The sequence below is a fragment of the Phalacrocorax carbo genome, chromosome 10, assembly GCF_963921805.1.
Source record: "Phalacrocorax carbo chromosome 10, bPhaCar2.1, whole genome shotgun sequence".
Taxonomy (NCBI): Eukaryota; Metazoa; Chordata; class Aves; order Suliformes; family Phalacrocoracidae; genus Phalacrocorax; species Phalacrocorax carbo.
The window spans coordinates 12,272,116-12,286,320 of NC_087522.1; the positions used below are offsets into that span (position 1 = coordinate 12,272,116).

At 36.6% G+C, this 14,205-nt stretch overlaps 1 protein-coding gene across 5 annotated transcripts in view; it reads right to left on the bottom strand.

The window, feature by feature from the left end:
• Nucleotides 1-14,205, bottom strand: part of PARN (poly(A)-specific ribonuclease) — a 63,051-nt gene that overhangs the window by 13,952 nt on the left and 34,894 nt on the right. For all 5 annotated transcript variants that reach the window (XM_064461880.1, XM_064461883.1, XM_064461881.1 and 2 more), the window contains exon 21: nucleotides 13,766-13,840. In XM_064461880.1, the coding sequence (XP_064317950.1) occupies nucleotides 13,766-13,840 (75 nt within the window). The remainder of the gene's footprint in view (nucleotides 1-13,765; nucleotides 13,841-14,205) is intronic.

The following is a 14,205-nucleotide window of genomic DNA, read 5'->3' on the forward strand; positions in this document are numbered from 1 at the left end:
ATGTATACAGAGATACTCTCACCAAGTCCTTGCTGTTATGCAGAACAAGATCCTGTCAGATGGCCACTGACAATGTTAAGTCTCTTAATAGACAGACAAATATTTAAGTGAACTGTGTAGGCAAAAAACCCCACAATATATAAATAAAGTAAGTACACAGAGCTACACAGGTTAAGGCCGCAATACTTAACACTCAAGTTTATGAAATACTAAAGTAAAAATTCACTTGTGAAGCCTTAAAGTGACCTCTGTATAGATGCTGTATTAGTCTTATCTGATCATGTACTAAAAACATAGGACTGCTGCCTCAGTCCAATCAACTGTTCAATTAGTGAGTAGCTAATTCAGTATTTTGTTTTATTTGGATTACTCATTGTATGGTTCCACACCCTTATTTACTGACTTCTAGGGCTATTCATGCTCCATTTTAAAAAAAAATCAGAGGTTTGCCTCTGCACTTTTTTCATCATGGCATTGTCCAGTGTTTCAAAGTAAACCTCACGAGCTGAAGCAGCAGAGTGATTGTGCCTATTTTATAACAAGAAAGCAGAAGACTCAACATCCCAAATTAGAGGGTATCTTTTAAATTAACCTAAATGGGATTAAATTGCCCACTATACAGAACGTTCAATCAGGGTAGGGTTCCTACACAGCAAATGCATTAACATATTTCCAGACAAGTCATGAATCAAAATTCTCCAAAAGAAACAGCATGTGATCACATGGCCAGGGACTTTACCAATGCATAAGCATAATTCACCTGTATTATATTAAATATTAGTGAAATTGGCATTGCAATATTAATTTTGGGTTTGTTTTTTTTTTTTGCCTATATGCAGTTTTCAGACCTTTAAGCATACCTGAGCAATTTCTGCCGCAAGGCACCACACTGTTACACACACGACTAATTAGTTGGACCAGAAATTTTAAATGCGCTTCCCCAGCTTCTCCCACTAGAATTATGAAAGTTACTGAGAGTTGCTAGTGTTGAGTCAATATAAAAAGCATTGGGCACACTTGCTGTTGGCTTCTCTCAGAAAGGGCTGCATGAACTTGAGAGCATTCTCACTAGTTATCCAACATTTCTGCTCTTAGCCTACCCTCTCCAGTTTGCCTTTTTCCCAGTTCTGTCTTTTCTGGGTGTGTCTTTATCTCATATTGGTCTTGCAATCTATCATAACCCTAAACATTCTTTAATATTAAACTCACTGTTTCCTATTTTCTCTGGCAAGGCAGTATTTCTACCTCTGTTTTTACATTGTCTCCACTACCATTAGGCACCAGTTTTGCTTAAGTTAGCCAAGCTACATCCCATTATCCATTTATGGTTCTTTATCCCAGGTTGTTGTTTTTTTTTTTCATGTAGGGTTGTCCAATGCATTTTTCTTTAGTGTCAAATTGGTTTATTTTCAAACCTGGATCAATCACAGCCTCTTTGCTCCATCTGAACATGTAAACTAATTAGTTCCCAATCTCATCCGAATTCACTAGTTTCTTGGCCATTCCTTTCTTAAAAGAGGGAAGCAGAGCTGACAATGGGGCTGGAACCATGCACCAGTCTATGATAAAAATTACTCCATTATCATTAATTTTTTTCTTAAAATAGTCTGGTTTGAAAACCAAAATAAAGAACACCGTGAAGAACAGGGACAGCACCAGGACACCTTTCCCTCCCCCACAAGACTAAATGAACACTTTTGAAAACTATAAGCAATCTTTAGGATTAGGATGAAGGCAGGCTATACTGACTCCTACCAGTAAATTACTGTATTTAGTTTTCTGTCTTAATCTTTCTGCCCTTGGAGTAAGCCCATGTAGGACCCCCGAGTTAATTATGAATGGCACTCATTCAAATACACAGTGCAGATTCAGTCTCACAATCTTTGTGTTGTCTTCTCTCCCAGTACATACAGAGAATGAAGTTCTAAAGTAGTAGCTACTTTATTGTGTTATTCAGTGACTTTCAAAATTTCACAGGCATGTAGAAGAATCTAGAATATTACAAAACAAGTATGTTTCTTTAGCAGCAAAGACGTGATCCTGGGAGTAACTTCCCCGGAAAAAAAAAAAGTCATTTCAAGCAGCAACTACATGTAGTGGATTAGATAATTTTCTCAAGTCTGGTTACCAAAAAAAGTTAGCTAAACTGTGTTACCTTTCACAGTTAGCAGGTCAGAAGGATTCAAATTAATTTGTTTTTCAAAAGAAAAACTTGAACGTTTCCTTAAATCCTGCTTTTCAAGTGTTGGGGTTTTGTTTGTGGCTTTGTTTTTGTGGGATTTGTGGTTTTTTTGTGTGTGGTTTGTTTTTTTGTTGTCTTTTTAAAATTATTTTTATTTTTATTCTTTTGATCTGGAATACTCACCCCAACACATCAATCAGCTGAAGAGCACAGTGGGGTTTTAGGAAAGTAAACCTATCTAACACTGTTACTGTCAGAACTGATCTAAGGCCTCATCAATTTACCAAGGTAAGACACCTACATATGACAGACAGAATTCTTTAAAGCCTTGGCCATCAAACCACACTAGCAAGGCAGCTATTTTGTTGAGTTGTATGTATTCAGCATACCCTTCGCTAAAGCTTTTATTGAGATGAAACCTTATCCTGAAAATAGTTTTCTCCAACTTCAACAGAAGTACCCTGCACAGATCTACTTCTAATAGAGTCAAACATTTATTTCAATTGTGACTGAAGAGAGTAAAAAATAACTGCTAATTCAGCTACAGAAAGCCTGACTGCCTGTTTTTCATTTTCCATAATAGCTGTGCTGCTGCATCAAAACCCTTTTGCACATGCCAAGGTAACTACAGCAGACTTGCCCGGCATTGCTAAGTGAAGTGACACTTCATCAGTGTGCCTTTCAAGATCCTTGTCCTCAAGAAAGGTTAAAGAGTAGAAAAACCCTCACTGCAGTTTATTTAAAAAAAAAAAAAGGTAGATAATTAAATAAAACAAGATATCAAGATCTCTTGGAAGAGTCTCTAGGATCACCCTGCACTAAAGCATCAGGAACGGAAAGTCTTCATTTGCTCTGAGGTCAGGAGACAATTGAAATTCACTTACAATTTATTTTACCAATAAAAATAATAACAAAAACCAAGAACATTTAGCCATGTGGAAGTGACAGTCTAATTGTTTGAAAGCTATAATGCAGTGTAATTTTGGATCCCAGCATCACTTAGAAAAATTCAAAAGTCCTGAAGTTAAAAAGTATTTACTTGGTCAATGTATTTCCAGAAGTATAACTACAGTTGACTGTTTCAGAGATCAGCAGAATGATTTATTCCACCTTTTATTCAGTGATAAGGAAAGCAGCCTCAATGTAACTATTAGAAAGCCTCAAGTCTCTCAGTACCAGTTGTAGCATTCAATCATAAAATGTGTGCTTCAAAAAGTTTTCAATTATTTAACATGCCTGTTCCCCCCTTTTCCCAAGGGAATTTATCAGATTTCTGTATATACATTGCTCCTCCTCAGTTGCCCAAACATTCAACGGGCTGGAAGGTACTGAATTTTAAAAGTGCCAAGTCTCAACATTTTATTAGAGAACTTAAGTTTTTCTCAATTTCACCAACACAGACCACCTGTTCAAACTGCTTTAAGAAAATATAACTCTCCGAAATGATCTGCATTGCATTTCCTAAAATAAAACAAATGATACTTGCCTGATCATTTTCACATGCTTGGAAATTCAGATGTCTTAAATTTTTTTTTTGTTTAGAAAAAAACCTAAACCAAAACAACTGAGGTAAAACACTACATTATTCTTTGCTGTGCATGAAGAAAATCTTAACTTTGTAAAAATCACTTTTGTTCTGAGACCTAGGTACAGAATTAAGTACAAATATTCAAGGACAAATCACTATTCTAGGACAACATCTTTCCAGGTTACAAAAAATATCAACTTCTTTAGTTAACTCCGTACCTAATTTCACAAGCTGCATACTGACTGCACAGAAACACAAATTAAGGTTGGTGAAGATGTATTTCCTTGCTCCAAGGAATCTGTGTATGAGTGCATGATAGAGAAAAGTAATTTAGTAGTTTGAAGGACCCACAGTCTCTGCATTATATTTGATAATAGCAATTATCTGCAGACTGTATCAAAACTGTAAACTCCAATTTGTACATGGTGCTGACCACCTCTTTCTGTTTTCCTCTCCTGTATTAGCCCAAGATAGTGGAAGGTGCCTACAGATTCTAAACTAGACTTTTAAAAAAAGACTGTTTTACAATGATTGTCGTATCTTTTGACACCTGAATCCAGAGCAGGATCAATGTGGTGACAAAGCAGCTGTTCACCTTGCAAAGGAGGATGGCAAGTTAGTCAGAGAGCAAACCAAAAATAAGTCTTTGACTCTCCATTTTGGAGAAAATGGAAAAATCACATGTGATCTGAAAGAAAGTGGTTTTACAGAAGAACGAAAAAATGCCAAGTACACAGCATGGCAGACAAAGAGGAAGAATCCTCAACGTTTTAAACTAAAAAAAATTATTTCAACAAAACCCACAGATGATAGCATAGTCCACTGAGACATTTCACACTATGCACATGTATGCAGATTGTTATAAAGGGTTTTAACTTTCTTAAAGATGCAGTTTTTTAATTACTGAAAGAATTCAAGGTACTTAACCTTTGCACCCTGTTTAAATACCTCAGTAATTGAAACAAAAGCTGTGAAATGTATTAACCCTTTTCAAAAAAATCCAAATCAAATTAAAAGGTAGTCAAAAGACTTCCAACATTATGTTAAGAAAACTCCTATATTCAAACTTACAGGGCACAGGGGGTTTTCTAACTGATGAGAAAAAAATATGGCTGCAGGTGCCTGAAGGCAAGTCTATAACAGGTCCTCTTAATTCTGCATCACTAATGCTGAAAGTTGTAAAATAGCTGTCTATATTGTGATTTATACCACAGGTTCCACAGTAAAACCATGACTAGAATATATCAACCAGCAATTCATTTTCTCATTATAGTCAAGACTCCTGAACCACGTAAGTAGAAATTTGCCACATCTCATTCCCTGCATTTACTAACACAGAAATGCCTTTAAACCAACACTGGAGAATTTTATTTTCCTGGAGTACTAGTAAAATGTTCAGATCTGTTAATCTACAAATTAAAAGTGTAAAATGTGCAGAACACTTCCTTTCCAGTCAGATAAAAGGTCTCAATGTCTATTACTAGTTAAAGCACAGAGAGCTCAGATCTGAAAGACTTTTTGGAGTGAAACGGAACCCACGGTCTGGCTAGACAGCTAATTTCATCTAACAGCTTGTTACCACCAATGGGAAAATCCCATTCCTTGCTGTTTAGCCCCTGCTCCAAGCCACCTGGTCCAGTGCCTCTCCTTTACAGTGTTTCTGGTGTTTACTGATCTGCTGATCAGCCAGTTCACCTCACTGAACCAGCAGGAATTTTCCTTTATTATTTTTTCTGGACACAGACCAGCAAAAGAAAAACAGTGAGAACTCACTGTTGGAGTGGAGAAAAAGTCATCCCTTCTACGTAACCATGAAAGACCGGCACAAACTATTAGCTATATTTTAATATCAGCAAATTAAACATTTCAGCTAAGGCTAAGCAGTGGCAGGAAGCATATTCCTGCAAAATCTGATGACATTTCTGACACTTGTGAAAAACTTCAGAACAAGAACTAGTGAACTAAGCGTGGAGACACCCTCATGGCAGTGCTGTCCAGAAGACTGTTCAAGATTCAACACAGACATTTTCAACTGAAAAGCCTATTAATGCTCCACATGTTAGGTAGTTCAAAAAGAACTATCCAGATAATGAGTTCACCCATCACATACAGTTTGCTACAGGAATGACTGCACCCCACTGCCAGAATTAACATATTCACTAACGCATCAAACAAGTGTGTTGACACTGTCCCCATCTAAAAAGGCACCCCAAATAAAACAAAATCTTTAACCTTTCCATTTTGACAACCCTTATTACCCATGCAGAGTGCAAAACCTACAGACTAACTGCTTAGGTCTGCCTAGTGAAACCATTTCTTTCAAGTCCTTACATAGTATATGGGCATGTATAACAAATCATTAGAGTCTTTTGAAAAACTATATGCAGTTTCAAGGTAACTTTTTTAAAAAAAAAATAATCCAACTTGTGTGAAAATAATGTAAGAGTACACATGTACGAGGTGATTATATCTTACTACAATTATTACAACTATTAGTTTCTCATCTTAAATGCCAGTTTGATGCAGCACAAGAATTCAAGCCACTCAAAAATTAACATAAGAAATACCACTAATACAAAATTTAAACCAAGCTTTCCTAAAACATCAAAACCTTGTAGATCTTAAGAATCCAGAATCTGATGGAGGGGAGGAGAAGGGAAATCTCAAAAAGCTCAAGAAACTGTTTGAGACTGCACATAATTTGAATAAAAAGTAAGACAACAGTAATGGCTGAGATTAGACATACTGCAATATGACTCCAGCTTCCTTCGTCTACATTAAGGAAGTTTCCTGCCTGGAGTATATATCTGACATGAATTTTGCGTTATCTTATTGGTGAGAACAGAGTCATGTGAAATATAGTTTTACAAAGTATCTGGGTAGTACAGTAGGTCCCACCTGCCATTTCCCCAAATACAGTGAGAAGAGACTGATATGCACACACTCTCAAAATATATGTGTATATTTTTAAATTGTGGTGGTAAGCATTCATGCTAAGCAGAAGGTTTTATAGTAAACCTTATAAAACACTAATAAACCACAAAGTCCAGCCCTGTCTGAGAAACTAACAAGTTCAGAAAGATTAATGATTTAAACAAGAATCATTGAAAGGCCATCACAATTTCAGCTGCTGCACCTGCTTTAGTCCATTGCTCCCCTGCTGTCTAAATACACTGGTCTACTCAATGCCTAGAGGAAGAAGATATCTTGCACACAGTAAATTCTATATGAGCTCAAGTATCAGGGCACTAACACATGGAACAACTTAACATTATTTCAATGCTTGCCATTTATGACAAGCAGGTGCTTTTCACATGTATTTAAAATTTCAGGTTAAGTGTATTTACTGCATTTTAAAACAGCACGAAAAAAACTCAGGAAGATTCTCAAGTTAAAATTACCCGTAAGTCTTAAAATATTGTAGAAGTTGCTCATGATCAGAACACAGACATTAACAAACTGCACTGAACCCTGAGGTAAAGAGAATTAAGAGCAAGCGTTAGCTGCTCAGGGAAAAAAAACAGGTATATTTTTGAAGTACTGCTGATAAGCTTGACAATTATTTCCATTAATATATAACTATGTCAAGTGTCTCAGAAGAGAAACACAATTTTACTTTCAAGTATTTTAAAAATCTAGCATAATATTTTTCCCATGTTTTAGAAATTAATCCACCCTCAAGTAACAGCAATTTTCAAGAACACATTTTAGATGGCCTTTAAAGATTCCACAAGTGCAAAGACATATAGAGAAACCTCCCTTTAAGAGTGTGTCTAGGTTCTTTTTAGACCAGTGACTTAGATAGTCACTGGAAGTTGGCTGGCAACAAAATGCATGGAAATCACAAATAACAAGAACTCATCGTTGATACAAAGCATTAACTGAGGACTCACAAACTAGTTAACTGCCCAGAATGGTTGAGATAGTGAAATGGTTGAAACACTGAAATACTTCAGGTTACATCAATTTATTAATTAAAATAATATACTGGGTTTAAAGTTCAGACAAGCTGATGTTTCTCCCATCTTCACCACACATTTCCAGACTATTTGTATGAAGTCTAGACCCCTGTAAGTCAAGAAGCATTGAAATGGTACTTATTTCATAATTACCCTTTTCAGATGAAAAGCCAACTTTATAAATATACAAAGCTGAAGAGCATCCAAAAGCAAGCTTATCTAGCAAGCTGGAAGTCATAAGAACCAGAAGTTGTACACCAAAAGTTTGTTCTGAAGTTTCTTGTGCTCATCAACTATAAGAGTGGACAGTACTTTTTCTTTTGTTACACACTTAAAAAGCACATGCTCCATGATTGACAGAAATGTTGAGACCACATGAAGTACAATTTGGCAACAGTAAGTTCTGTCTCCCAGATGTCCAACTAAAGGAATATCAACCATTTAACAAGTTCTTATTAATTACCTGCCTTGAATAGCAAACCTCAAAAGAAAATACACTATTTATTGTCCATTATTGTTTTCAGGTGCTTCTAACTTGGAAATCGGTTTACAGCAGAGCATATTGCAAAAAGTGACAAGTTAGAGCCATCTAAACCACCACTTTCACAAACTCATTATTGGCTTTAACATGATAACATAGCAGTTCAACAGTGATAACTGACACAGAGAACACAGCTCACTAGAAGTCAAGAACAATCCTCCCCCACTAACTGTGCAGGTACAACTTACTTGCACAGACACAGCAGACACCTAACTCTGTGACGACTGTGAAACCGTCAACCAAAATTTGTCTTGATGCAACTCCCACTTCAGGCTGAAGTTTATGTTCTAACTGTAAAGAGTATTATGATTTTATAGAATAACAAGCCCTTTCTACTCATACTGAATTAGAGAGTCTGCCAATATGAGTGTCGCATGAATAACCAAATAAAGTGAAGACTCTTGGACATTATTATAAGCAGCAAAATGAGAAGGTTAAGGGATTTGCTTCTTGTTTCCTGAGGTTTCTGTTTTATGTGTTTTAAGCATGTTATATTCAGTTTGAAACTTCGAAAGTTTCCAAAGTTGCCTATAAAAATACTGCCCTTTCCCCTACTTATTTTTTCAGAGGGAAATAAGTAGAAGAGGGAACAAGTGTAGAAGAGGGAACAAGTCTTTTTATACTATTCAAAGATTCATAGGTCCTTCAGGGTAACACTTTAACAGTTAAAAAATTAGAATGTGCATTATTCCTGGCCACATACACACTACTGATTACCATGTGAAATTTGGAGAGCTACTCATTAGTTGAATTCAGCTAATCAGATTTATACCTTCTAAAAAGAAAAGCATATGGACCAACGGTTTATCAATCAGTTTTTGACTAGGTCTTAATGGTTACCATCCATGATATTACATAACTCAGGAACCCTTTAAAAGAGCATTGGCGAATGAACAGACACATTTTATTCCCTTCACATCCAATATAGATTTCTATGTATATTAGCATAAGAAAACCAACGTATTCCCAGGGTGTAAATGAACAAGTTTTTAGTCCACTTAAAATACCGGAACCCAGGAGAGTTAGAAGCAACAGAGACAGCACAGAACATCTTATACAAAGTGTCACATTTTAAGAGTTCTGTCATTTGTTTGATGTAAGGGTTAAGCATTGACATGAAAATTAATTATTATCTGAAATGTGAAAGACAACTCGACAAAATAAAAAAATCCTCTCCTCCAACCTCCCCCCCCTCCCCTTTTTTTAATCAGGTAAAAATTAATCTCGAAAAGCAACACTTTGCAAAGTTTTCAAAGCAGCATGAAAAAAAAATCCCGTACTTAGGACACAATACCATCAGAATTTTCACAATTTCAATACAACCCTTAGATACAGTTATACTAAACTAATCATATGGACAAAACGCATGTCTCAGATTCTGTTTTGACACCTTGAAGGTGTCAAAATATAAAGGCGTTGGAGAAAAGTTAAGAAACAAGCCAGATTCACCAACTGGTTATCCCGAGTATGTACATCAAGCGATGACTGCAGATCTGTCTTTTAAATGATCAATTTTAAATGATCAAGTTCAATTCTGTAACTTCACATAAGTTCAGCCAAATACTCAGCATTTGTATCATAGAATCACAGAACAGAATCATTAAGGTTGGAAAAGACCTCTAGGATCATCAAGCCCAACCATGTCTCCTAAACCATGCCCTGAAGTGCCGTGTCTATACATCTTTTAAATACCTCCAGGGATGGTGACTCCACCACCTCTCCAGGCAGCCTGTTCCAGTGCCTGACCACTCTTTCAGTAAAGAAATTTTTTGTCATATCCAATCTAAACCTCCCCTGGCTCAGCCTGAGGCCACTTCCTCTTGTCCTATCACTAGTAATTTGGGAGAAGAGACCAACACCCACCTCACTACAACCTCCTTTCAGGTAGTTGTAGAGAGCGATACGGTCTTCCCTCAGCCTCCTTATTCTCCAGGCTAAACACCCCCAGCTTCCTCAGCAGCTCCTCATAAGAGCTGCTCTCCAGACCCTTCACCTGCTTCTCTGGACATTGCCCTTCTCTGGACAACCTCCAGCACCTCAATGTCCTTCTTGTACTGAGGGGCCCAAAACCGAACACAGTATTCGAGGTGTAGCCTCACCAGTGCTGAGTACAGGGGCACAATCGCTGCCCTACTCCTGCTGGCCACACTATTCCTGATACAAGCCAGGATGCTTGAATCGCTGCTGCCACTGAAAAACAAAGACACCTCCCAGATCTGACCTGACTTTAAAAAAAATTTGGTAGACCTATAATCAGTTAACACTCCATCCAAATTAATGCAAAACTAATCCTATTTTCATAGCTTTTAGTCCCTTATTAAAAGGATGCAAAATAAGTCTGGATACTTTTACAGTGCTTAGACTCCTATGTTGCAAATCTGACCGCCTCATCAGTATAGGGAAACTTCCATACACCCTTCATGTCCTCAATCCATTTATTTTCCATAAATGTTTTTGTTGCATGTGTGCTTTGTTAACTACAGATATTAATAGCAGCCTAAAGCCAGAAACATCTTTAAGAGGTAAGCATGAACATATGTCTGCAGCAACATCTTGCATTGTATCATATTGTTTGCCAGTTCTCCAAGGCTTTTTATATAGTCCAGAAGATGCAGACATATTTATATAAACAGGTTAAAAACCAGGTCATATAATTAGTTTTTCCTAGGTTCTTCACTTAAACACAGCTCACTAAATCACAAATACAAATAATGACTTTTATTGTCAAAGCAGTTCATTAAAGAATTTAAGATCAGGAAATCGAATAACAGAATTGATTTCATGAAGTATTTGTTACAGGAAAAAACCCCAAGAGGTTTAGTGATTTTACAGTAAAAGTCGCATAGCTTTTTGGTAATTGAGGTTGCTATAGTTTATCGGCTTGTTTGGCTGACTGCTTTCAGTATGTGAGATTTTACTAACCTGATTTAATAAAAATCTATGAAAGACTATAATCACCTGAGCTTTCAGGCAAATAACTTGTTTCTTAGCACGTAGGCCACAGAAGAAGCCTCCCTGTTTGTCAAAGCCTAATTAAAAAAAAACCACACACAGAGCAGTGCCAGAAAGATTCAGTTTAAATATCCTGCAGACATTCAGTTCTTTCCACAATATGTAGTTGCTGTAACAAACAAACAACAACAAAAAAATAGTAGTGGTGAATCTGTATGCCAAATATTCAGACAACTGGTAAGTAACTGGTAAGAATCTAAGAAGGCTTTCAGCTTATGAAGTGGCATAACACACTTTTTTTTAAATTGAAAACAAATAGCCTTGCAAGTCTCACTCAGAGAAACAAGCAATCAGCTTGAAGAGAGAAAACAGGCAGAGATACATAATTTACAATGACCTACAGATATTCTGTACATCAGGGCATCCAAACTAAAAAGCAGAAAACACGATTTTGTTGCATTTCACCGCAAAGACAAATCCTCTTGGAAAGACAAAAAGGTGAAACAACTTCAACACCTTATTCCAATTTGTCTCACACATGGAGACCAAACTTAATAAGATTAATCAGGTCTGAAATAAAAAGCTTCAGACACCAGATAAGCTGCTACTTCACAAACATGATTTGTGATTGCACAGCTCAGAGTACATTTTCACTTAAGGTAATTTAGATTAAGCCTTATTCCCTCCAATTTTGTAATGTACCCATTGCTGCACGAACAGCATTTCCCTCAAACCTTTGATGGTGTGCTGGTATCACCACCAACTATAATACATACAGTTCTCAAATCATGAATGCTTCAGAGGTAAGAAACTAAGACAACACATGCAGAAGTGCTAGCAATGCTTTCCTAAGTTACAGAGCTAGCTAAAATGAGGCGACATTTATTTCGAAGTAATTCTTTATCTGGAACTTCTCATTAGAAGTTATATGGTCCTTATATCCGTATATAGATGAAGAAAGAATGGCTCTTGCTGATAGGGAGCAATTGCTGTAAGGAGGCTGCTGGTAAGCACTCAAAATCCTCTGCAGAGGTATGTATGTCTGAGGAAGTATCATAAACACTCACAGGATGTTAATGAGGAATTAGAGAGATGCACTGATTGTGCATCCAGAACCTGCAAGCTCTTTTATTTGAGCTTCATAAGATAGATGATGGTGAACTCAGTGGGGTTTTCTAATTTGGGGTTTTTCTTCTTCTCTCTTTAGAACTTAATCAGGGGAATTCTGGCAGGATAGCTCTTAAGTGCAACAAAATTTCAGACACTTAATCAAAAGTGCTGTGTATACTGCTGTTCTTACTGGCTCCATGGTATTTGATGCAAGCATTTGAATAAATAGGGATGATGCTACCATAATCATTTATAATGGTCCACTTCCAGTCATTGTTCTCAGCAGTAAATTTATGGGTCAGTCCTCAAATATATGCCCAAAAGAACCACTAAGAGCTTGGGGATCTTACTACAACCAACCGAAAATCTTAACAAAAAAAAAAGCCCACAACAAAAAAACCCAAGCAAAAACACCACCACCCAATCAAACCAAAAAACCTCAAAAACCCCCAAAACAACAAGAACAAAAAACCCAAACCGAAAACAAACAAACAAAAAAACCTCATACCCGAAAAAGGCTGGTTTTCCTCATAACTGGAAGCAATGTTTTCAGTAAATTCAGAGGTGTTGGTCTCTTGCTATGTTTTTCACTTAATTCATGATGATTTCTCAAGAGTGTTACTTATTCCATATTTTTCTTATGATACCTAGATAATGGTTTTGGTCTATGCTTTCAGTCAGCTTCTTATCCTGGAAATATTTTTTTCTAGAGTATCTCGCACAATTGTAAATAGTGAAATATTGCTATCTGTCCTAATTATGTGAATTACAAATGTGGGTTCAACTAAGAATGTTTATGTGGTCATACCCAAATTTTCTCCTTTAAACTAATCCCTCTCCTAAAATCCAAACTAAGAAGCAATGTATACACCTAAACCCAAACCCAATCAACTTTAAAGGAAAAAGTTAAACATGTATACTTCCATGAACTTTTTTTAAAGCTAACCTCAAAAGTTCAAATGAAAATTAAAAAATTAAGGTCTGGAGAGATTGCTATTACTAATACACTAACTGTAGACACATTAGCAGTCCAGACTGGTAGGAGACTATTTTGCATGTGTTCGACAATACACCAAAAGGCCGCCTACTGCACTTCTTACTTGCAGATGTAAAACAAACCAAACATTTATATCGATCCAAAGTATATTTGAAGGCAAAGGCTATAAAAGTCTTTGAGCTCTCCTTTTTGCAAAGTAACATTAAATAACCTCAATAAATAATACATCAAGTGAAGAAACTAGTATTACTCTACCTACAGGTTCAGGTACTTAGAGGGTCATGGAATGAAACACCAAACTCTCTCAATCAAGCCCAGTTTGGCCTTCTTGTCTTTGCTGTAACACATGTGCCAGTACTATAAAATTTTAGTTCCTGCTATATAGCATCTGAAGCAAGTCAGTAGTTTTGCCATTAGAATCACAGACCCTGTTGGCTCAGCATTTTACAGGAGCCAGTTGAAGACTTCATACTGAAGTAAATTCAGAAACACTTACCTATTTGTACTTGCTCTGGCTGGCTCAGTGATACAAATGCTGATGTATCATCAATCCACGAAACCTGAATGTTACCTAGAAAAGGCAAAAGAAATGATTAGGACTATTTTTACCTTAGGCTTAGTCACAGATTTTATCTGATGTGCTATGACATAAGAAAAAGATAGTCAACTAAGAGTAACTTCACCTGAGAAGCCTTTTGTCCACCGTAAAGGTGCGTAGTGCATACACAGTTGTACATGAGCCTGGAACTGTTCAGAAAGCAATGACTGTTAGGGCTGTGTATGCATCCTGTATACCCTCAGACCCACTGAAGTAAGGACCATAAGGAAAATGAGACACATCTAATACCTTTTTCACTCCCAGAGTATTCTTTTGCTTTTTCATGGCTTTTTTTTTTTTACATCTTGTAAGAATTCAAGTAATCTTAGGGTTGTTTT